Consider the following 25,126-nt stretch of genomic DNA (forward strand, 5'->3'; position numbering starts at 1 on the left):
GTCAATTATGACCCCTAGCGTCTGTGCCACAATGCTGTGTGGTGCGCAATGATGTCATCGCGCACCGCACAGCAAAGGTACTCTCCACGAAGGGAAACTAGACGCGTAGCGTCTGGTTCCCTTCACAGCGGGGGACCAGAGGGGGGGGCACAGCGGGGGGTACTGCGGCGGATCTTGCCATGGTGCGGCGCCCTCCGGACGGCGACGGCGCCCTCCGGAAGGCGGCGCCCCGGGCAAAAGTCCTGCTTGCCCGTGGCAAGATCCGCTACTGAGTGCAAATATACGCATGCTCACGCCGGTATGGGCAGGCTTCGTGCCGCTTAGTGGGTGCGACTAGGCGCAGCCACAAAGAGAGTGGTTAGAGTTGTAACTTTAGTTATCTACGTTCCCAGAATGTACAGAAAGCTCACAAAATCAGGGGAGACCCCCCCCCCCCCCCCTTCCCGACTTATGAGAGAGCAAACCATTATCACGCAAAGGTTGCTTACCTGCTTGGAAGGTGATGATGCAAATCATGAAATGCTGAACACCTCAATACACACGGGGACTATTGGGTGGTATGCTTACCTCATTAACAGTCATTTTTGGACACACCCCATAAAAAGTGGGTGCATGTATCTCTCTTCTGGGTGACATCAACAACCCAATACAGTAAAAGAGACTGAACTGATGCAGCAGGTAAGGCCTAGAGCTATTATTCTTACGAAGGCCAATCTGTTACCTCAACAAAATTTGTGAAGCCTGAAGTTGCGCTCTTCCTATGAATGGCATATCCGCCCCTCTAGCAAATGCCACAATTTCCAGATTACCAGTTCAAGCTTGCTCAGTAATGTTAGTAATACATTATCATGACTATTGGCTTAAAAATGGAAGCCTCTACTGCAGTGGTTGTCAAATGTGGTGCTCAAGACACCCTAACAGTCCAAGTTTTAAGGATATCCATGCTTAAGCATAAGTGATTAATTAGTACCTCAGTCAGTTTGATTACACCATAAGGGCACATGCAGGGATATTCCTAAAATCTGGCTGTTGTTGTGCTTTACCGCGTTTGGGAACCTCTGTTCTAGTGTGTATGCAATAGCTAAATTTTAACATTATTTTTATTTATTTCACAATATGGGAAAACAAATTTCAAGAAAATACTTTCTCTAACGTCCTAAGTGGATGCTGGGGACTCCGTCAGGACCATGGGGAATAGCGGCTCCGCAGGAGACAGGGCACAAAAATAAAGCTTTAGGATTAGGTGGTGTGTACTGGCTCCTCCCCCTATGACCCTCCTCCAAGCCTCAGTTAGGTTTTTGTGCCCGTCCGAGCAGGGTGCAATCTAGGTGGCTCTCTTAAAGAGCTGCTTAGAAAAAGTTTTTTAGGTTTTTTATTTTCAGTGAGTCCTGCTGGCAACAGGCTCACTGCATCAAGGGACTTAGGGGAGAGAATTTCAACTCACCTGCGTGCAGGATGGATTGGATTCTTAGGCTACTGGACACCATTAGCTCCAGAGGGAGTCGGAACACAGGTCTCACCCTGGGGTTCGTCCCGGAGCCGCGCCGCCGACCCCCCTTACAGATGCTGAAGATTGAAGGTCCGGAAACAGGCGGCAGAAGGCTCTTCAGTCTTCATGAAGGTAGCGCACAGCACTGCAGCTGTGCGCCATTGTTGTCACACACTTCACACCAAGCGGTCACGGAGGGTGCAGGGCGCTGCTGGGGGCGCCCTGGGCAGCAATATTTTAATACCTTATGGCAAAAGAATACATCACATGTAGCCATTAAGGCTATATGTATGTATTTAACCCATGCCAGTTATCTAAAACTACGGGAGGAAAGCCCGCCGAAATAGGGGGCGGGGCTTATTCTCCTCAGCACACAGCGCCATTTTCCTGCTCAGCTCCGCTGTGAGGAAGGCTCCCAGGACTCTCCCCTGCACTGCACTACAGAAACAGGGTAAAACAGAGAGGGGGGGCATTTTTTGGCGATATATTGGATATATTTAAGCTGCTATAAGGAACAACACTTATATAAGGTTGTTCCCATATATATTATAGCGCTTGGGTGTGTGCTGGCAAACTCTCCCTCTGTCTCCCCAAAGGGCTAGTGGGGTCCTGTCTTCGATAAGAGCATTCCCTGTGTGTCTGCTGTGTGTCGGTACGTGTGTGTCGACATGTATGAGGACGATGTTGGCGTGGAGGCAGAGCAATTGCCGATAATGGTGATGTCACCCCCCAGGGAGTCGACACCGGAATGGATGGCTTTGTTTATGGAATTACGTGATAATGTCAGCACATTACAAAAATCAGTTGACGACATGAGACGGCCGGCAAACCAGTTAGTACCTGCCCAGGCGTCTCAGACACCGTCAGGGGCTGTAAAGCGCCCTTTACCTCAGTCGGTCGACACAGACCCAGACACAGACACTGAATCTAGTGTCGACGGTGATGAAACAAACGTATTTTCAAGTAGGGCCACACGTTATATGATCACGGCAATGAAGGAGGCTTTGCATATCTCTGATACTGCAAGTACCACAAAAAGGGGTATTATGTGGGGGGTGAAAAAACTACCTGTAGTTTTTCCTGAATCAGAGGAATTAAATGATGTATGTGATGAAGCGTGGGTTAACCCAGATAGAAAAATGCTAATTTAAAAAAAGTTATTAGCATTATACCCTTTCCCGCCAGAGGTTAGGGCGCGCTGGGAAACACCCCCTAGGGTGGATAAGGCGCTCACACGCTTATCAAAACAAGTGGCGTTACCGTCTCCTGATACGGCCGCCCTCAGGGATCCAGCTGATAGGAGACTGGAAACTACCCTAAAAAGTATATACACACATACTGGTGTTATACTGCGACCAGCCATCGCCTCAGCCTGGATGTGCAGTGCTGGGGTCGTCTGGTTGGATTCCCTGACTGAAAATATTGATACCCTGGATAGGGACAGTATTTTATTGACTATAGAGCAATTAAAGGATGCTTTCCTTTATATGCGAGATGCGCAGAGAGATATTTGCACTCTGGCATCGAGAGTAAATGCGATGTCCATATCTGCCAGAAGGAGTTTATGGACGCGACAGTGGTCAGGTGATGCGGATTCCAAACGACATATGGAAGTATTGCCGTATAAAGGGGAGGAATTATTTGGCGTCGGTCTATCGGATCTGGTGGCCACGGCAACTGCCGGAAAATCCACTTTTTTACCTCAGACCCCCTCCCAACAGAAAAAGACACCGTCTTTTCAGCCGCAGTCCTTTCGGTCCTATAAGAACAAGCGGACAAAAGGACAGTCATATCTGCCTCGGGGCAGAGGAAGGGGTAAGAGAGGGCAGCAAGCAGCACCCTGCCCAGGAACAGAAGCCCTCCCAGGGTTCTGCAAAGCCCTCAGCATGACGCTGGGGCCTTACAAGCGGACTCAGGAGCGGTGGGGGGTCGACTCAAGAATTTCAGCGCACAGTGGGCTTGCTCACAGGTGGACCCCTGGATTCTGCAGGTAGTATCTCAGGGTTACAGGTTGGAATTCGAGAAGACTCCCCCTCGCCGGTTCCTAAAGTCTGCTTTGCGACGGTATTGGAAGCCATTCACAAGCTGTTTTCTCAGCAGGTGATAGTCAAGGTACCCCTCCTACAACAGGGAAAGGGGTATTACTCCACGCTATTTGTGGTACCGAAGCCGGACGGCTCGGTAAGACCTATTCTAAATCTGAAATCTTTGAACCTGTACATACAAAAATTCAAGTTCAAGATGGAGTCACTCAGAGCAGTGATAGCGAATCTGGAAGAAGGGGACTTTATGGTGTCCCTGGACATAAAGGATGCTTACCTGCATGTCCCAATTTGCCCTTCACATCAAGGGTACCTCAGGTTCGTGGTGCAAAACTGTCATTATCAGTTTCAGACGCTGCCGTTTGGATTGTCCACGGCACCTCGGGTCTTTACCAAGGTAATGGCCGAAATGATGATCCTTCTACGAAGAAGAGGCGTATTAATTATCCCTTACTTGGACGATCTCCTGATAAGGGCAAGGTCCAGAGAACAGCTGGAAGACGGAGTAGCACTAACCCAACTAGTGCTGCAACAACACGGGTGGATTCTGAATTTTCCAAAATCTCAGTTGACCCCGACGACACGTCTGCTGTTCCTGGGAATGATTCTGGACACGGTTCAGAAAAAGGTGTTTCTTCCGGAGGAGAAAGCCAGGGAGTTATCCGAACTTGTCAGGAACCTCCTAAAACCAGGGACAGTGTCTGTGCATCAATGCACAAGAGTCCTGGGAAAGATGGTGGCTTCTTACGAAGCGATTCCATTCGGCAGATTCCACGCACGAACTTTTCAGTGGGATCTGCTGGACAAATGGTCCGGATCGCATCTGCAGATGCATCAGCGGATAACCTTATCGCCACGGACAAGGGTGTCTCTTCTGTGGTGGTTGCAGAGTGCTCATCTGTTAGAGGGCCGCAGATTCGGCATACAGGACTGGGTCCTGGTGACCACGGATGCCAGTCTGAGAGGCTGGGGAGCGGTCACACAGGGAAGAAACTTCCAGGGAGTATGGTCAAGCCTGGAGATGTCTCTTCACATAAATATACTGGAGCTAAGAGCGATTTACAATGCTCTAAGTCTGGCAAAACCCCTGCTTCAGGGTCAGCCGGTGTTGATCCAGTCGGACAACATCACGGCAGTCGCCCACGTAAACAGACAGGGCGGCACAAGAAGCAGGACAGCAATGGCAGAAGCTGCAAGGATTCTTCGCTGGGCGGAAGATCATGTGATAGCACTGTCAGCAGTATTCATTCCGGGAGTGGACAACTGGGAAGCAGACTTCCTCAGCAGACACGATCTACACCCGGGAGAGTGGGGACTTCATCCAGAAGTCTTCCACATGATTGTGAACCGTTGGGAAAAACCAATGGTGGATATGATGGCGTCCCGCCTCAACAAAAAACTGGACAGGTATTGCGCCAGGTCAAGAGATCCTCAGGCAATAGCTGTGGACACTCTGGTAACACCGTGGGTGTTCCAGTCAGTGTATGTGTTCCCTCCTCTGCCTCTCATACCAAAAGTACTGAGAATTATACGGCAAAAGGGAGTAAGAACGATACTAGTGGCTCCGGATTGGCCAAGAAGAACTTGGTACCCGGAACTTCAAGAGATGCTCACGGAGGATCCGTGGCCTCTACCTCTAAGACGGGACCTGCTTCAGCAGGGACCGTGTCTATTCCAAGACTTACCGCGGCTGCGTTTGACGGCATGGCGGTTGAACGCCGAATTCTAAGGGAAAAAGGCATTCCGGAAGAGGTCATTCCTACACTGGTAAAAGCCAGGAAGGAGGTGACTGCACAACATTATCACCGCATTTGGAGAAAATATGTTGCGTGGTGTGAGGCCAGGAAGGCCCCACGGAGGAATTTCAACTGGGTCGATTCCTACATTTCCTGCAAACAGGATTGTCTATGGGCCTCAAATTGGGGTCCATTAAGGTTCAAATTTCGGCCCTGTCGATTTTCTTCCAGAAAGAATTGGCTTCAGTTCCTGAAGTCCAGACTTTTGTAAAAGGAGTACTACATATACAGCCCCCGGTTGTGCCCCCAGTGGCACCGTGGAATCTTAATGTAGTCTTGGATTTTCTCAAATCCCATTGGTTTGAGCCGCTCAAATCGGTGGAGTTGAAGTATCTTACATGGAAAGTAACCATGCTACTGGCCCTGGCTTCAGCCAGGAGAGTATCAGAATTGGCGGCTTTATCATATAAGAGCCCATATCTGATTTTCCATACGGACAGGGCAGAACTGCGGACGCGTCCTCATTTTCTGCCTAAGGTGGTGTCAGCGTTTCACCTGAACCAGCCTATTGTGGTGCCTGCGGCTACTAACGAGTTGGAGGATTCCAAGTTGTTGGACGTGGTCCGGGCATTGAAAATATATATTTCAAGAACGGCGGGAGTCAGAAAGTCTGACTCACTGTTTATATTGTATGCACCCAACAAGATGGGTGCTCCTGCTTCTAAGCAGACGATTGCTCGTTGGATTTGTAGCACAATTCAACTTGCACATTCTGTGGCAGGCTTGCCACAACCTAAATCTGTCAAGGCCCATTCCACAAGGAAAGTGGGCGCATCCTGGGCGGCTGCCCGGGGAGTCTCGGCATTACAACTCTGCCGAGCTGCTACTTGGTCAGGGGCAAACACGTTTGCAAAATTCTACAAATTTGATACCCTGGCTGAGGAGGACCTTGAGTTCTCTCATTCGGTGCTGCAGAGTCATCCGCACTCTCCCGCCCGTTTGGGAGCTTTGGTATAATCCCCATGGTCCTGACGGAGTCCCCAGCATCCACTTAGGACGTTAGAGAAAATAAGAATTTACTTACCGATAATTCTATTTCTCGTAGTCCGTAGTGGATGCTGGGCGCCCATCCCAAGTGCGGATTGTCTGCAATACTTGTACATAGTTATTGTTACAAAAAAATCGGGTTGTTATTTGTTGTGAGCCGTCTGTTCAGAGGCTCCTACGTTTGTCATACTGTTAACTGGGTTCAGATCACAAGTTATACGGTGTGATTGGTGTGGCTGGTATGAGTCTTACCCGGGGTTCAATATCCTTCCTTATTGTGTACGCTCGTCCGGGCACAGTATCCTAACTGAGGCTTGGAGGAGGGTCATAGGGGGAGGAGCCAGTACACACCACCTAATCCTAAAGCTTTATTTTTGTGCCCTGTCTCCTGCGGAGCCGCTATTCCCCATGGTCCTGACGGAGTCCCCAGCATCCACTACGGACTACGAGAAATAGAATTATCGGTAAGTAAATTCTTATTTTGTTCATTATGTCATCAAAGTTAGTTTTATTGGAACAATACCATAACATTGGCCCAAAATGATCTGTTGCTTTACCAAGTATAGGCATAACTCAAAATGAGTTATACAAGGTACAGCTTATTTTATTGTTAGCAGGGGCTGGCTGGCAACTTTTAACCTGGGGGGCAAGACCAGTGCACTGGCCCATAAGTAATGGCACCATCTTAAATGAAGGTTTTTTTTGTTTCAAAAATATTTATTAATAAAAAAATGAGGCCTGCTGTAAAGTATCCCAAAGATACTTTATTATAAATTTGTCAGTACGGCCGCGGCTTCAACAGAGCTGTGTAGTGCAGGGGTGGCCAACCAGTCAGTGGCAAAGAGCCAGAAAAGATCTGTAGTCTAGGGTAAGAGCCATATCATGCGCACGCCGAAGGCGCGTGAGCAAAAATGGGGGCGTGGCATAGTTGTCACAAAGCCACACCCCACTTTTATGCGCACACCTTTCGATTTGACGTTTGTAGGAGTATGAGCTTGTGTCATAACCCCATTTTTAGTCATGTTGTACAGTGCCACATACAAATAAAGCCCCTGTACAGTGCCACATACATATAAAAACACCAAAAAATGGGTGCCCCCACAGTGCCAGATACATATATGTCCCCACAGTGCCACATACATATATTCCTCCCTATCCGTTTGATAGATAGACAGTGTCTAGTTAGACAGTCAATAGATAGACACCATATATTAGACAGACATTAGGTCGACAGGGTCAAAAGGTCGATAGGGTCAAAAGGTCGACATGGAAAAGGTCGACAGGTCAAAAGGTCGACATGGTCAAAAGGTCGACATGAAAATGGTCGACATAAAAAATAAGAATTTACTCACCGGTAATTCTATTTCTCGTAGTCCGTAGTGGATGCTGGGACTCCGTAAGGACCATGGGGAATAGCGGCTCCGCAGGAGACTGGGCACAACTAAAAGAAAGCTTTAGACTACTGGTGTGCACTGGCTCCTCCCACTATGACCCTCCTCCAGACTTCAGTTAGGATACTGTGCCTGGAAGAGCTGACACAATAAGGAAGGATTTTGAATCCCGGGTAAGACTCATACCAGCCACACCAATCACACCGTATAACTCGTGATACAATGCCCAGTTAACAGTATGATAACAACTGAGCCTCTCAACAGATGGCTCAACAATAACCCTTTAGTTAAACAATAACTATATACAAGTATTGCAGACAATCCGCACTTGGGATGGGCGCCCAGCATCCACTACGGACTACGAGAAATAGAATTACCGGTGAGTAAATTCTTATTTTCTCTGACGTTCTAAGTGGATGCTGGGACTCCGTAAGGACCATGGGGATTATACCAAAGCTCCCAAACGGGCGGGAGAGTGTGGATGACTCTGCAGCACCGAATGGGCAAACTCTAGGTCCTCCTCAGCCAGGGTGTCAAACTTGTAGAATTTAGCAAATGTGTTTGACCCCGACCAAGTAGCTGCTCAGCAAAGTTGTAGAGCCGAGACCCTTCGGGCAGCCGCCCAAGAAGAGCCCACCTTCCTCGTGGAATGGGCTTTTACTGATTCAGGATGCGGCAGTCCAGCCGCAGAATGTGCAAGCTGAATCGTACTACAGATCCAGCGAGCAATAGTCTGCTTTGAAGCAGGTGCACCCAACTTGTTGGGCGCATACAGGATAAATAGCGAGTCAGTCTTTCTGACTCCAGCTGTCCTGGAAACATACATTTTCAGGGCCCTGACTACATCCAACAACTTGGAAGCCTCCAAGTCTATAGTAGCCGCAGGCACCACGATAGGTTGGTTCAGATGAAAGGCTGATACCACCTTAGAGAGAAATTGGGGACGAGTCCTCAATTCTGCCCTATCCATATGGAAAATCAGATAAGGGCTTTTACATGACAAAGCCGCCAATTCTGATACACGCCTGGCCGAAGCCAAGGCCAACAACATGACCACTTTCCACGTGAGATATTTCAATTCCACGGTCTTAAGTGGCTCAAACCAATGTGACTTTAGGAAATCCAACACCACGTTGAGATCCCAAGGTGCCACTGGAGGCACAAAAGGGGGCTGAATATGCAGCACTCCCTTAACAAAAGTTTGAACTTCAGGTAGTGAAGCCAGTTCTCTCTGGAAGAAAATCGATAGAGCCGAAATCTGGACCTTAATGGAACCCAATTTTAGGCCCATAGTCACCCCTGACTGTAGGAAGTGCAGGAAACGGCCCAGCTGAAATTCTTCCGTTGGGGCCTTCCTGGCCTCACACCACGCAACATATTTACGCCATATGCGGTGATAATGGTTTGCCGTTACTTCTTTCCTAGCTTTAATTAGCGTAGGAATGACTTCCTCCGGAATGCCCTTTTCCTTCAGGATCCGGTGTTCAACCGCCATGCCGTCAAACGCAGCCGCGGTAAGTCTTGGAACAGACAGGGCCCCTGCTGCAGCAGGTCCTGTCTGAGCGGAAGAGGCCATGGGTCTTCTGAGATCATTTCTTGAAGTTCCGGGTACCAAGCTCTTCTTGGCCAATCCGGAACAATGAGTATAGTTCTTACTCCTCTTCTCCTTATTATCCTCAGTACCTTTGGTATGAGAGGAAGAGGAGGGAACACATAAACCGACCGGTACACCCACGGTGTCACTAGAGCGTCCACAGCTATCTCCTGCGGGTCTCTTGACCTGGCGCAATACTTTTCTAGCTTTTTGTTGAGGCGGGACGCCATCATGTCCACCTGTGGCCTTTCCCAACGGTTTACAATCGTTTGGAAGACTTCTGGATGAAGTCCCCACTCTCCCGGGTGGAGGTCGTGCCTGCTGAGGAAGTCTGCTTCCCAGTTGTCCACTCCCGGAATGAACACTGCTAACACGTGATTTTCCGCCCATCGGAGAATCCTTGTGGCTTCTGCCATCGCCGTCCTGCTTCTTGTGCCGCCCTGTCGGTTTACATGGGCGACCGCCGTGATGTTGTCTGACTGGATCAGTACCGGCTGGTTTTGAAGCAGGGGTTTTGCCTGACTTAGGGCATTGTAAATGGCCCTTAGTTCCAGAATATTTATGTGCAGGGAAGTCTCCTGACTTGACCATAGTCCTTGGAAGTTTCTTCCCTGTGTGACTGCCCCCCAGCCTCGAAAGCTGGCATCCGTGGTCACCAGGACCCAGTCCTGTATGCCGAATCTGCGGCCCTCTTGAAGATGAGCACTCTGCAGCCACCACAGCAGAGACACCCTTGTCCTTGGAGACAGGGTTATCAGCTGATGCATCTGAAGATGCGATCCGGACCACTTGTCCAACAGGTCCCACTGAAAGGTTCTTGCATGGAACCTGACGAATGGAATTGCTTCGTAGGAAGCTACCATCTTTCCCAGGATCCGCGTGCAGTGATGCACCGACACCTGTTTTGGTTTTAGGAGGCCTCTGACTAGAGATGACAGCTCCTTGGCCTTCTCCTCCGGGAGAAACACTTTTTTCTGTTCTGTGTCCAGAACCATTCCCAGGAACAGTAGACGTGTCGTAGGGACCAGCTGTGACTTTGGAATATTTAGAATCCAGCCGTGCTGTTGTAGCACCTCCCGAGATAGTGCTACCCCGACCAACAACTGCTCCCTGGACCTCGCCTTTATCAGGAGATCGTCCAAGTATGGGATAATTAAAACTCCCTTCTTTCGAAGGAGTATCATCATTTCGGCCATTACCTTGGTAAAGACCCTCGGAGCCGTGGATAGACCGAACGGCAACGTCTGGAATTGGTAATGACAATCCTGTACCACAAATCTGAGGTACTCCTGGTGAGGATGGTAAATGGGGACATGCAGGTAAGCATCCTTGATGTCCAGTGACACCATGTAATCCCCCTCGTCCAGGCTTGCAATAACCGCCCTGAGCGATTCCATCTTGAACTTGAATTTTTTTATATATGTGTTCAAGGATTTCAAATTTAAAATGGGTCTCACCGAACCGTCCGGTTTCGGTACCACAAACATTGTGGAATAGTAACCCCGTCCTTGTTGAAGTAGGGGCACCTTTACTATCACCTGTTGTGAATACAGCTTGTGAATTGCCTGTAACACTGCCTCCCTGCCTGAGGGAGTGGTTGGTAAGGCAGATTTGAGGAAACGGCGGGGGGGAGACGTCTCGAATTCCAGCTTGTACCCCTGAGATACTACTTGAAAGATCCAGGGATCCACCCGTGAGCGAGCCCACTGATTGCTGAAATATTTGAGACGGGCCCCCACCGTACCTGGCTCCGCCTGTGGAGCCCCAGCGTCATGCTGTGGACTTAGAGGAAGCGGGGGAGGACTTTTGCTCTTGGGAACTGGCTGTATGCTGCAGCTTTTTCCCTCTACCTCTGCCTCTGGGCAGAAAGAACGCGCCCTTAACCCGCTTGCCCCTATTGGGTCGAAAGGACTGTACCTGATAATACGGTGCTTTCTTTGGCTGTGAGGGAACATGGGGTAAAAATGTAGACTTCCCAGCTGTTGCTGTGGAAACGAGGTCCGAGAGACCATCCCCGAACAACTCCTCACCCTTATAAGGCAGAACTTCCATGTGCCTTTTAGAATCTGCATCTCCTGTCCACTGCCGAGTCCATAACCCTCTCCTGGCAGAAATGGACATTGCACTAATTTTAGATGCCAGCCGGCAAATATCCCTCTGTGCATCCCTCATGTATAAAAGTGCGTCTTTAATATGCTCTACGGTTAGCAATATAGTGTCCCTGTCTAGGGTATCAATATTTTCCGACAGGGAATCTGACCACGCAGCTGCAGCACTGCACATCCATGCTGAAGCAATAGCTGGTCTCAGTATAACACCTGTGTGTGTATATATAGACTTCAGGATAGCCTCCTGCTTTCTATCAGCAGATTCCTTCAGGGCGGCCGTATCCGGAGACGGTAGTGCCACCTTCTTTGACAAGCGTGTGAGCGCTTTATCCACCCTAGGGGATGTTTCCCAACGTGCCCTATCCTCTGGCGGGAAAGGGTACGCCATTAGTAACCTCTTAGAAATTACCAGTTTCTTATCAGGGGAAGCCCACGCTTCTTCACACACTTCATTTAACTCCTCAGATGGAGGAAAAGCTACTGGTAGTTTTTTCTCTCCAAACATAATACCCTTTTTTGTGGTACCGGGGGTAACATCAGAAATGTGCAACACATTTTTCATTGCCTCAATCATGTAACGTGTGGCCCTACTGGAAGTTACATTAGTCTCATCGTCGTCGACACTGGAGTCAGTATCCGTGTCGACATCTGTGTCTGCCATCTGAGGTAGCGGGCATTTTAGAGCCCCTGATGGCTTTTGAGACGCCTGGGCAGGCACAGGCTGAGAAGCCGGCTGTCCCACATTTGGTATGTCGTCAAACCTTTTATGCAAGGAGTCGACACTGTCGCGTAATTCCTTCCACAGCACCATCCACTCAGGTGTCGACCCCGCAGGGGGTGACATCACATTTATCGGCATCTGCTCCGCCTCTACATAAGCCTCCTCATCAAACATGTCGACACAGCCGTACCGACACACCGCATACACACAGGGAATGCTCTGACAGAGGACAGGACCCCACAAAGCCCTTTGGGGAGACAGAGAGAGAGTATGCCAGCACACACCAGAGCGCTATATAACACAGGGATCCCACTATAAATGAGTGTTTCCCTTATAGCTGCTTATTTTATATATATATATACTGCACCTAAATTTAGTGCCCCCCCTCTCTTTTTTACCCTTATGTAGCTTGACAACTGCAGGGGAGAGCCAGGGAGCGTCCTTCCAGAGGGAAAATGGCGCCAGTGTGCTGAGGGAGATGGCCCCGCCCCTTTTCCGGCGGACTTCTCCCGCTTTTTCTGGAATTCTGGCAGGGGTATTTTTACACCTATATAGCCTTCCTGACTATATATGGTGTAGATTTGCCAGCCAAGGTGTCTTATATTGCCCTCAGGGCCCCCCCCCCCCCCCCCCCAGCGCCCTGCACCCATCAGTGACCGGAGTGTGAGGTGTGCATGAGGAGCAATGGCGCACAGCTGCAGTGCTGTGCGCTACCTTGTTGAAGACAGAAGTCTTCTGCCGCCGATTTTCAGGAACACTTCTTGCTTCTGGCTCTGTAAGGGGGCCGGCGGCGCGGCTCCGGGACCGAACAGCGAGGTCGGGTACTGTGGTCGATCCCTCTGGAGCTAATGGTGTCCAGTAGCCTAAGAAGCCCAAGCTACCACCAGTTAGGTAGGTTCGCTTCTTCTCCCCTTAGTCCCTCGTTGCAGTGAGTCTGTTGCCAGCAGATCTCACTGTAAAATAAAAAACCTAAAATATACTTTCTTTCTAGGAGCTCAGGAGAGCCCCTAGTGTGCATCCAGCTCAGCCGGGCACAAGATTCTAACTGAAGTCTGGAGGAGGGTCATAGTGGGAGGAGCCAGTGCACACCAGTAGTCTAAAGCTTTCTTTTAGTTGTGCCCAGTCTCCTGCAGAGCCGCTATTCCCCATGGTCCTTACGGAGTCCCAGCATCCACTTAGGACGTCAGAGAAAAGATAGACAAATGTTTTTTTTAATGTAACATGTTTTTGGATTATTTCATACTTTCTCTATCCATGTCGGCATAGAGTTGGTTATAAACCTTGTGGCGAGCGCAGCGAGCCACCGTGCCCGAAGCGTGGCGAGTCCCGCGAGGGTATGCCTTTCTACAATTGGGGGTCCCAGATGACAAAACTATCCACACAAACCACAAAAATGCAAAAAACATGGTGTCTACCTATTTCATGTCGACTTTTGACCCTGTCGACCTTTTGACCTGTCGACCATGTCGACCTTTTGACCCTGTCGACCTAATGTCCATCTAACATATGGGGTCTATCTATTGACTGTCTAACTAGACACTATCTATCTTTCATACCGGAACCATATTCCTCTACAGTGCCAGATACATATATTCCTCCACAGTGCCAGATACATATATGTCCCCATAGTGCCAGATATGCCCCCACTACCAGATACACATCTCCCCAGTGCCAGATATGCCCCCACTGCCAGATACACATCTCCCCAGTGCCAGATATGCCCCCAGTGTAAGATACACATGCCCCTTCTGTGGCAGATATGCCCCCAGTGCCAGATACACATGTCCCCCCAGTGCCAGGTATTCCCCCAGTGCCAAATATGCCCCCAGTGCCAGATATGCCCCCACTGCTAGCTACACTTCTCCACAGTGCCAGACACACGTCCCTCCAGTGCCAGATATGCCCCCAGTGCCAGAAACACATGTCCCCCAGTGTCAGATATGCCCCCAGTGCCAGATACACGTCCCCCCCAGTGCCAGATATACCCCCAGTGCCAGAAACACATGTTCCCCCAGTGCCAGATACAGACCCTCCAACATGACCCACCCCACTAGGTACAAAATGCTCTGTTTCTGGACTTCCCTCTTAATTAATGATTTCCATCACCTGTGTTGAACTAGTTAAATGATAAGAAAGCTGTTTCTTCACAGGTGATGGCAATAATAAATTCAGAGGGAATTCCAGAAACAGAGCATTTTATACCTAGTGGGGCGGGTCATGTTGGAGGGTATGCAGATATGCCCCCAGTGCCAGATACACGTCCCCCCCAATGCCAGATATGTCCCCAGTGCCAGAAACACATGTCCCCCTGTGCCAGATATGCCCCCAGTGCCAGATACACATGTCCCCCCAGTGCCAGATATGCCCCCAGTGCCAAATATGCCCCAACTGTCAGCTACACATCTCCCCAGTGCCAGATATGCCCTTACTGCCAGCTACACGTCTCCCCAGTGCCAGATATGCCCCCAGTGCCAGAAACACATGTCCCCCCAGTGCCAGATATGCCCCCAGTGTAAGATACACATGTCCCCACACTGCGCCCCCCCCCCCCCCCCAAGTGCTGCTCATCGCCGCGCTGTTGCTCTGCTCAGTTTGCTGCTTGTGAGGGGAGGAGAGCGCAGCGTGCTCCTCTCCTGCCCCTCAGTCTCCACTCTCCGGCGGCGTTCTCTCTAATTAGGTGCCGGTTCGTGAGCCAATCAGAGTTTGCGGACTGGCAGCTAAGACTCCTGATTGGCTGCCGGCCTATGAGCTCTGATTGGCTCACGGGCCGGCACCGGGCACTGCAGACTAGGGCAGCGGGAGGCGCCGTGGGAGCTTACGAGCCGCATGCGGAGATAGAAAGAGACGCACGCAGCTCGACAGCCACGGGTTGGACACCGCTGGTGCATACCTCCCAACATGACCCTCTCCAGGAGGGACAGAATGTTCTGCTCCTGGACTTCCCTCTTAATTTATGATTGCCATCACCTGTGGTAAAACATCTTTCTTATCCATTAACCTGTTCAAAACAGGTGATGGCAATCATACATTAAGCCAGTGGTTCTCAAACTCGGTCCTCAGGACCCCACACAGTGCATGTTTTGCAGGTAACCCAGCAGGTGCACAGGTGTATTAATGAACAGCTGACACATTTTAAAAGGTCCACAGGTGGAGTTAATTATGTAACTTGTGATTCTGTGAGGAGACCTGCAAAACATGCACCGTGTGGGGTCCTGAGGACCGAGTTTGAGAACCTGTGCATTAAGCGAAAAGTCCAGAAGCAGAGCATTGTGTCCCTCCTGGACAGGGTCATGTTGGGAGGTATGCTGGTGTAGTGGAAGGTGGCGACCGGCCTGTGACCCTTGGCAGTAGCGTGGCCCGGGGGGCACATGGCACCCTGCCCCCCAGGCCAGCCCGTCTCTGATTGTGTGCGCCAGGCTCTGTACAGAGGCAGATATGCAGAGAGAGACCTATATTTATCGGAAATATATATATTTTAAATGTAAAAAAAAAAAAAAAAAGTTTTTTTTTTTAAACTTTTATATTATTTATTTTTTTACAATTTATAGTTGATAAGGAGGCCATGCTATAAACCAGATGTAGGTAACGCGTAATGCCAGTCACTGTGGCACTACAAATCCCAGCATGTCCCGTGATTGGAACTTGTAGTTGCAGCACTCTCGCATTATACCACCTTCCTGCTGTAAACATTGCTACACCCACACCCTGCTGTTATTACTCATGCAGCAGCAGCAGCAGCAGCAGCAGCAGCAGCCACCACCCCGGCAGGAATGTGGGACGTACCCGGGTGGGCGGGAGAGAGAAACTAGGTGAGGCGGAAGTTCCCGGCCCAGCGTGCACTAGTTCCCGCAGGACGTGTCCCCTATTATATGCACGGCGGCAGGCAGGGAGGAGCCCGGCGCACACACAGCAGGAGCTGCCCCATCACCGTCATCATCCACTAGTTTCCCCTATACTGCTCCCGAGCGGCAGCATCGCACCCCGGGCGCAGCCATGAGCCTGAACACGGCGAACATTAACTTCAAGTGGGACCCGAAATGCCTGGAGATCCGCACGCTGGCTGTGGAGCGGCTGCTGGAGCCCCTGGTCACGCAGGTCACCACCCTGGTAAACAGCAGCAACAAGGGCCCGTCCGGCAAGAAGAAGGGCCGCTCCAAGAAGGCCAAGGTGCTGGCCGCCTCCGTGGAACAGGCCACCCAGAACTTCCTGGACAAGGGCGATAAGATCGCTAAGGAGAGCCCGTTCCTGCGGGAGGAGCTGACGGCGGCCGTGGAGGATGTCCGCACGCAGGGCGAGGTGATGCGCTCGGCCTCTGGGGACTTCGCCGATGACCCGTGCTCCTCGGTCAAGCGGGGGAACGTGGTCCGGGCCGCCCGCACCCTGCTCTCCGCAGTCACCCGGCTGCTCATCCTGGCGGACATGGCCGACGTGTACCGGCTGCTGGTGCAGCTGAAGGTGGTGGAGGACGGCATAGGCAGGATGCGGAATGCGGGCACCGAGCAGGACCTGGGCATACAGTACAAAGCCCTGAAGGCCGAGGTGGACAAGCTGCATGCCATGACGGCCAAGCGGCAGCAGGAGCTGAAGGACGTCGGCCAGAGAGACCAGATGGCCGCAGCCAGGGGCATTCTCCTGAAGAACATCCCCATCCTGTACACCGCCTCCCAGGCCTGCCTGCAGCACCCCGACGTAGCTGCCTACAAAGCCAACAGGGACCTGATCTACAAGCAGCTGCAGCAGGCGGTCACTGGCATCTCCAATGCAGCTCAGGCCACATCTTCTGAGGAGGTGAACGCACAACATGGAGGTGAGCTGGCTATTGCCCTTAATAACTTTGACAAACAGATCATTGTGGACCCCCAAGGTTTCACAGAAGAACGGTTCAGGCCATCCTTAGAGGAACGGCTAGAGAGCATTATCAGCGGTGCTGCCCTGATGGCCGATTCCACCTGTACCCGTGATGACCGCCGTGAGCGGATAGTGGCCGAGTGTAATTCGGTGAGACAGGCCTTGCAGGATCTCCTCTCAGAGTATATGGGAAATGCTGGCCGCAAAGAAAGGAGTGATGCCCTCAATGCTGCAATAGATAAAATGACCAGGAAGACTAGAGACTTGCGCAGGCAGTTGCGTAAAGCTGTTATGGACCATGTTTCTGACTCGTTCCTTGAAACCAACGTGCCTCTGCTTGTTTTGATTGAAGCTGCCAAGAATGGAAATGAAAAAGAAGTCAAAGAGTATGCACAAGTTTTCCGTGAACATGCAACTAAATTAATTGAGGTGGCCAACCTGGCATGCTCCATATCCAACAATGAGGATGGTGTAAAAATTGTCCGAATGTCTGCAAACCAGCTTGAAGCCCTCTGCCCTCAGGTGATAAATGCAGCTTTAGCCTTAGCAGCCAAACCCCACAGTAAAGTGGCTTTGGACAACATGGACATTTACAAAGAACAGTGGGAGAAGCAAGTTTGTATCCTAACGGATGCTGTTGATGATATTACTTCTATCGATGACTTTTTGGCTGTCTCGGAAAATCACATTTTGGAAGATGTCAATAAGTGTGTGATAGCTCTCCAGGAAAGAGATGTTGATGGACTAGATCGCACTGCGGGGGCCATACGCGGCCGTGCCGCACGAGTGATGCATGTGGTCACTTTAGAAATGGATAACTACGAAGCTGGCATCTACACCGAACGGGTGATCGAAGCTACCAAACTCTTGGCAGATACTGTTATGCCACGCTTCGCAGAGCAAGTTGAAGCTGCGGCCAGTTCTCTCAGTGGAGAGTCCAATCAACCAGTGGATGAAAATGAATTCATTGATGCTTCTAGGCTTGTGTATGATGGCATCCGTGACATCCGTAAAGCCGTGTTAATGATAAGAACACCAGAAGAATTGGATGATTCTGATTTTGAGACCGAGGACTTTGATGTGAGAAGCCGCACTAGTGTCCAGACTGAAGATGACCAACTGATTGCTGGGCAAAGTGCTAGAGCACTCATGGCTCAGCTTCCCCAAGAACAAAAAGAAAAGATTGCTGAACAGGTTGCAAGCTTCCAGGAAGAAAAGAGTAAGCTAGATGCTGAAGTCTCCAAATGGGATGACAGTGGCAATGACATCATTGTTCTGGCTAAGCAGATGTGCATGATAATGATGGAGATGACTGATTTTACTAGGGGGAAAGGACCTCTGAAAAATGCGTCAGATGTCATTGGCGCTGCTAAGAAAATTGCAGAAGCTGGTTCTCGAATGGACAAACTGGGACGTACTATTGCTGACCACTGCCCTGACTCTGCATGTAAACAAGACCTCTTGGCTTATTTGCAACGCATTGCCTTATACTGCCACCAGTTAAATATTTGCAGCAAAGTTAAAGCTGAAGTTCAGAATCTTGGTGGTGAATTGGTTGTCTCTGGAGCTGATAGCGCCATGTCTCTGATCCAAGCTGCCAAGAATTTAATGAATGCCGTAGTGCAAACCGTTAAAGCCTCTTATGTGGCCTCTACAAAGTATCAGAAGTCCCAGGGCATGGCATCTTTAAACCTCCCTGCTGTCTCATGGAAGATGAAGGCACCAGAAAAAAAGCCCCTTGTCAAGAGAGAAAAGCAGGATGAGACTCAAACTAAAATCAAGCGGGCATCTCAGAAGAAGCACGTGAACCCCGTACAAGCTCTTAGTGAATTTAAAGCCATGGAGAGTATATAAAAATACTTTTATAAAGAACACGGACAGTGTTCACTATTTCCTGCTTTTACACTGCTTCCAGATATTGATTCAGAACTAACACCCAGTGTTCCATTTCTACTGCCAGCATTAGTCAGATGCCACCTTTGCTATGCCATGTATGTCTGGGGTTTTTTTTTTGCCTTCTTCTAGCTGTTTAACATTATTATTCTATTATATCGTTAAAGATCAGACTTGATTGCAACCACCAAAGGTGATATTTCTCAATCTATGCATTTAATCTTACCTTGCAGGTGAACTCTAGCTAAATCTTTATTTGCCCCTAATCCACCTCTGTGAACTATTTAACTCTGGAGGTCCTGGGAGGATTTTACCAATTTTTGTGGTAATAAAATATTTAGCTAGGGTTCCCCTTAAGACCAGCATGCATTGTATTAACCATGTACATCTCCAGATATATCTATATGTAACTATATAATTTAATTCTGATTATAAAGGTTGCTCTGGCAATTTACAGTTCTTGAAATATATATCCTGCACATAATCTATATTCCAAGCTGAGCTTAACTCTTAAGAATATAAAATGAGACCATTTAGTAAGCCTGTATCTTATACAAACTGCAGGTTGTTATTTTGGTAACTGAAATAATACACCTATCAATATATTCAATAAGATTCATACTGTTGCATAACACCAAACAGCTGCCTGTTGTGTGAAAGTGGGACAGGTGTACAATAACGTGCTGGTATAATGCATTGAAATTGCTATTTTCCCTCTTGTGCAGCATTTTCATATTTTATGAATGCTTATTGTGTTTTTTTTTTTTTTTTTTTTTTTTTTTTTTCCCCAACACTGCAGTGTGTTTAATTACTTTTTAGATTCTTTTGAAACACTACATGGTTTTGTTTTTTGGTTATTTTATGTAGCTAGGTAACCTGACACCTGGTATTATTGATATGGTAGATCTGAAACAGCTGATATGTTAGTGGTTGGAGTTTATTTCTTTTGGGTGGGGGGAGGGCCTTGCTTTTTTGGTCTTTCACTTGAAACTAAAAATGAAGATGGCCATAAAAAGTAGTTTAATAGAGTAATTTAATTTTAAATTTAAGATTTAAAAGGGTGTTGCACAAATTGTAACAGTGATCTTCTGACTTTGTCTATAACAAACCAAATGAACTAGGTGTTAATAAAATCTTTATTTTTTTCCAGCATGTGACCGATATATGCATAAAAGACCCCATACTGTGATCATTTAAGAATCGTGGCTACTCTACGTTTTATTTGTTTAGTGGTACGCCACAAGCGCTTCCTCCTATAAGCCTTAAATTAGGATTGTTTGAAGGGCTATTGTGTAGGGATAGTCATTACTTTTGTTACATTCTCCTTATGAACCAAAAGGTGTGCTTTTTTCCCATTAAGGTGTGTTTAAAGTTCATAATGCATAATGTAGTTTGCTAAAGTACCTATACACTGTGGAGTCAACAATTTTTGTGGGTTGAACCAAGGTTCATAAATTCACTGAGGCATGAGGCACAGTGACACTAGCCTCATACCTCAGTGATTTTCTTCTTTTCTAATAAATTGATAGGCTGCTTGTTCGAAAAGAATTTCTTCAGCCCACAAAATATCTATGGTTATTGCAGTAGGTGCACTTAAAAGGGAATGTATGTCAAGGGACCCTTTCCTAAATCATCTCCCACCACACCTCATCCCTAAGAGGCAGTACAAGTATGGGATCTCTCCCTCAGGGCCATGGTGTAGATTCCCTTTTATCATTCATATTCATTTTAATGTTTTTTTTAGATGGTAACTGCATCTGGGGTGCCCAATGGATGCTGCAATTAAACGCGTTATTTTGGTGACTTGGTATATGACAGCATTTCAAAACATTTGCATCAACATTTAAGGTTGAGTCAGTCTCGCTTCAGCTTTACTGGCTGCAACATTGTCCCACCCAAAATCTGGGGTTCAGAGGCTGTTCCAGGCTTATTTAGGTGTTGTTGTTTTTTTCATCAAAGGTGACATTTTGTTCTCCTTATTTCACATTACAGTTTGAGTTCTCATGCTTGTGTGTAACAAGGGAATGTACCACTTGAAAGCTGTGCGTTTCTAAAATAACTTGTAACAGCTTCTCTAACCACTTGGGTTTTATACCAGTTTAAGTTCAGCTGATTACCTAACTACGTGTGTTTATTTCCTTTCATTGTCACATTGAATTGCGTTTCAAGCTGTAATCCTGTGTTACTTTTTTATAACTTCAAGTGCTTTGTAGATTTTTAATATATCTTTTCAAAGGCTCAAGGTTTTACCATATTTAGGGTTTTTTTGTATGTTGACAATAAATTTTGATTTTACTTACAAAAAAAATTGTAAACATTGTTTTTATTGAATCAAATAGCGGTATGTGTAACTGATGCAGATGTTTTTTTGTTTGTTTTTTTAAACTTTGCTGGTAAGCATTCACTGCATTATGGTAGCGTCCCCTGATCCATTCTAGCTCAGGCTTTTAAATGGGTGTGGATGATCAAAATCGACAGTATCTAGATCGACCACTATAGGTCGACATGTGCTAGGTCGACAGGTCAAAAGATCAACATGAGTGGGGGTTGTGTCGTTTTCTTCGTAGAGTGACCGGGAACCCCAATTAGTGCACAGTGTTCGCTCCCCATGCTTCGGGTAAGGTGCCTCGCTTTTCTCGGCACAGATAACGATCCACGTGTACTACGATTGGAATGGTAAAGTATGAAAAAGTTTTTTAAAAAAAAAGTGGAAAACTCATGTTGACCTTTTGACCTGTCGACCTAGTACATGTCGACCTTCCATCCCTGTCGACCTAGTGACTGTTGACCTATAGTGGTCGACCTTCAGACCGGATCCCCTTTTAAATATAGTGTAATTGCTTTAGTACAAGCATTGAAAAATCGAGACTATGGTGCAGCACAAACTCCTTTATCTTATCTGCTGGTGGTTTCGTTTTGTGTTTGAGGAAGAAAGCGAAACATGAAAAATACTTTAAAAAGTACACACACACTTGTATATTTATATTTGCAGGTACTAAATAGACATAACTAAGCAAAGTATGTGACCATACTACCCTAATGGCCCATACACACTGGGCGATTTTGAGCTGAAAGCAGGTCATTTTTGGTGAGCTGCTTTCAGCTCAAAGCTGCCGAGTGTGTATGCCCCGGCGGTGAGCGTTGATGCGCGCTCCCGCTTCATCGTCGGCGGCAGCCATTCATCTACTGGTATCACCAGCAGATGAACGGCGGGGTGAGCGGCTTTCCATAGTGTCCTGCTATGGAAAGCCGTTCACCCCTGCTGACATCGCTGGGCAGTGGGGAAAACAGCTCAGTGTGTATGCACTGAGCGATTTTCAGCCCAGCGTTGTCAGCGCTCATTGCTCTGCATACACGCTGGGCAAAAACGCCCGGTGTGTATGCACCTTTAATATCATGCAGGCATTGAAGACATTGATTATAGTTTCCTGAATGGAAAACTGCAGATCAGCTGTAAAGGGTGTGGTGTATTGTCAATATGAGAATGTTGGCCTGGTCATAATGTCGGCACACATGTTGACACTGATAAAATTAACATTCATCATGTAGGCAAAACCTCCCTGGTGATCTAGTGGTAACCCTGTCAGCTGCCAGTCCGTGCAGAATGTTGGCGTTTCACATGCCGACATCCTGCACAAACTGACCAATTGAATGTTGACTTTTTGATGTCTGCAATTTGACTACTTCCAAACACTGAATTCCGCATGCTAACCCTCCTCGTACTCTGGAACTGCACGTGTCCTGCCAATTTTAGCATGCTACAAACAACAAAATTGGCATGCTGGGATTTTTTAGTTCCACAGAAGCTGCACTGCCACAGTTTGCCTACCCCTGGCCTAAGGCTGTGGTTCACCTCACCAGTGTGCTCAGCTCTGACAGTCCTCGTTTTAAGGATATCCATGCTTTAGGCACAAGTATGCATCAACATGACTAATTCAATAATTTTGTCACCAGCATTCAAGTACAGATATTCATAGAACAAGGATTCTGAGGGGAGTTTGAAGTCTGGAGTTGGGAAACACTGCTTTCAATGTAATATCACACTGGTTCTGACCACTTTTCTTATGTCACACTGTTTGTAGCTAGGTGTATGCAAGTTATCATATTAACTCCTGAGCTTATGCCAATTCCTCTTTGAGCGCTTAAGTAAAGAATGTCTGCAATGTAGCACCATATCTGTGGGAATGTTGCAACAAGCCCAGTATGGCAACTGTTCTGTGGAAAACTGCTTTTGTGATCTGGGTAATATGACGCTGCAGAGCCCTTTCAAGAGGGGGAAAAAAAGGGGCACCTTGTTTCCAGGAACTGAATGTTTGTTTGGGTTTTTTTCCTTCCCTGAAGCCCACATGTCTGTGAGGATATGTCATTTTTTTTTTTTACAATGTAGAATAATAGAGCCCTGTCTTAAGCTAGGTACAGTACACATGTACACTGATCAGCCCGATAATTGTATAGGTGTGTATGCAGGAGTGTTGGCCAAGAAACAACTTAGGATGGGTGCACACTTAAATGTGTACCCAGCCCAACATTGCCAGGGGGAGGGGGAACCACAAGTCATGCAGCATGTCTTTACTAGCAGCATCCCCCCATCAACCCTGCTGCAAGGAGGGGAGGGGGGGATGTCACTAGCGACACACGGGAGCGTGCATATCATGGGTACACAATATGCTCTTGCAAATTGTCAGATCAGGGGTTGCTTATGAGCAGTTTATTATATTAAGATGTCTGACCTCCCGATCCATTGAACAGACACAGAGATAGTGTGTTTATCTGATCTGCAGAGTGGACCAAGCTTACGCAAACATAAATAGGGCTGAGCTGCATGGCAGATTTTCAGTTGCTTTTATGAACTATTTGGGCCTTCCAGCTCATCTCAATTAAGGCTTTTAGTTTTTAAATTGACATACAGCATGATCACAGTGAAGTTTATTTGTAGATGTATTTATTTATATTTTGTGTGGGGGGGGGGGGGGGGAGAATGCATTGCTTGTGACTAAGTGCATAGCATTGTGCAATGTTTGTCATTAATCATCGAGATTACACTTATCTGATATACCTCAGCACTGAGGAAACAAACATTCCCAAATAAGGTAGTGTGCCTGGCTTATCACAAGCAGCTCTTAAATGCAGCGACTATGTAACCCAAGTTGTTCACTTTGGATATCCTGCTTATCTTTCCAGCTATGATTCTATAAGTACAATCTTTAAAACAAATTACTGAATTATTTTTTTTGGGGGAGACAGACTGCGAACCATCAGCATAAGGGCCCCATATACTACAGCGACGTGTCGGAGGCTAAAGTCCGATGTGATTACCCTTGAACCGCTCGGCAGCCTCCTGGGCGGCAGGATTGCATACGATACATCGGGATCCGACATACCACGAGTGCAGCACTAACGACCTAGGGGCTCCAATCCGATGCTCACGGGACTGCGCATCGGATCGGATGTAAAACACATCCGATTTGCCACTTTTCATCTGATTTATCGGGATGAAGTTGGGCATTATCGTTCTAGTGTATGGAGCCCTTTACGTAATACAGTTGTGCTGTGATTGTGTTAATGAAGGAAAGCTTTACATTTGCAGGGAAAAAACTAAAGGGGCTGATATATCAAGCAGTTTAGAGTGTAGTAGTTCACCACAGCTATCAATCAGTTTCAACATAATTGATCAAGTACATTCTATAACATAAGTAGATGCTGATTAGCTGCTATGGGCAACTGCACAGGCTCACTTCACTTTTTACTGCTTGATACATCGAGTTGGGTATGTGTGACCAGCGGTCACAATACCGACAGCTGGATCCCGACAGTGAGATGGCCGGGGGAGGGGAGGGCTGGCACAACAAAGCCCCTTGTAGGCTTGCTGTGCTTGACATGTAGCTGGTTCACCACAGGTTCTATTCCCACTCTATTGGTGTCGTGGACACCCACGAGTGGGAATAGTCCCTGTTGGTGGCATGCCGACCGGCGGGATGTAGTGGTCGGTATTGTGACAGGCAGTCACATAACTACACCAACCTCTATATTACAGAGAAGGTGGCCATCTTGGGTGCACTACAATGATTACAGTATGTGAATACAAGGGATTGGTACAGGAGGTTGACAGGGAGTATAGTGACCACCACTGGTGTGATACTACTTAGAGCATTTTACCTGTGCGGGTGTAATAACTTTATACATGCTGGTAAGTGTAGTAAAGTTATAACAAAAACACAAATAAAATGCTGTAAGCTCCATTACACCCCTTTTTTGTA

At 47.9% G+C, this 25,126-nt stretch overlaps 2 protein-coding genes across 3 annotated transcripts in view; one reads left to right on the top strand and one right to left on the bottom strand.

Moving 5' to 3' along the window:
* IFI35 (interferon induced protein 35) overlaps positions 1 to 25,126 on the bottom strand; it is a 187,748-nt gene that overhangs the window by 45,313 nt on the left and 117,309 nt on the right. The window lies entirely within an intron of this gene.
* Positions 15,908 to 19,654, top strand: CTNNA1 (catenin alpha 1). The gene has a single exon (XM_063960082.1). It carries the CDS (start codon positions 16,122 to 16,124, stop codon positions 18,828 to 18,830), a length of 2,709 nt encoding a protein of 902 aa, XP_063816152.1. The 5' UTR covers positions 15,908 to 16,121; the 3' UTR covers positions 18,831 to 19,654.

Source organism: Pseudophryne corroboree, chromosome 3 (assembly GCF_028390025.1).
Source record: "Pseudophryne corroboree isolate aPseCor3 chromosome 3, aPseCor3.hap2, whole genome shotgun sequence".
NCBI lineage: Eukaryota > Metazoa > Chordata > Amphibia > Anura > Myobatrachidae > Pseudophryne > Pseudophryne corroboree.

Bases quoted from the DNA above. Each gene is read 5' to 3' on its own strand.
- CTNNA1 (XM_063960082.1), top strand. From the start codon at position 16,122: ATGAGCCTGAACACGGCGAACATTAACTTCAAGTGGGACCCGAAATGC.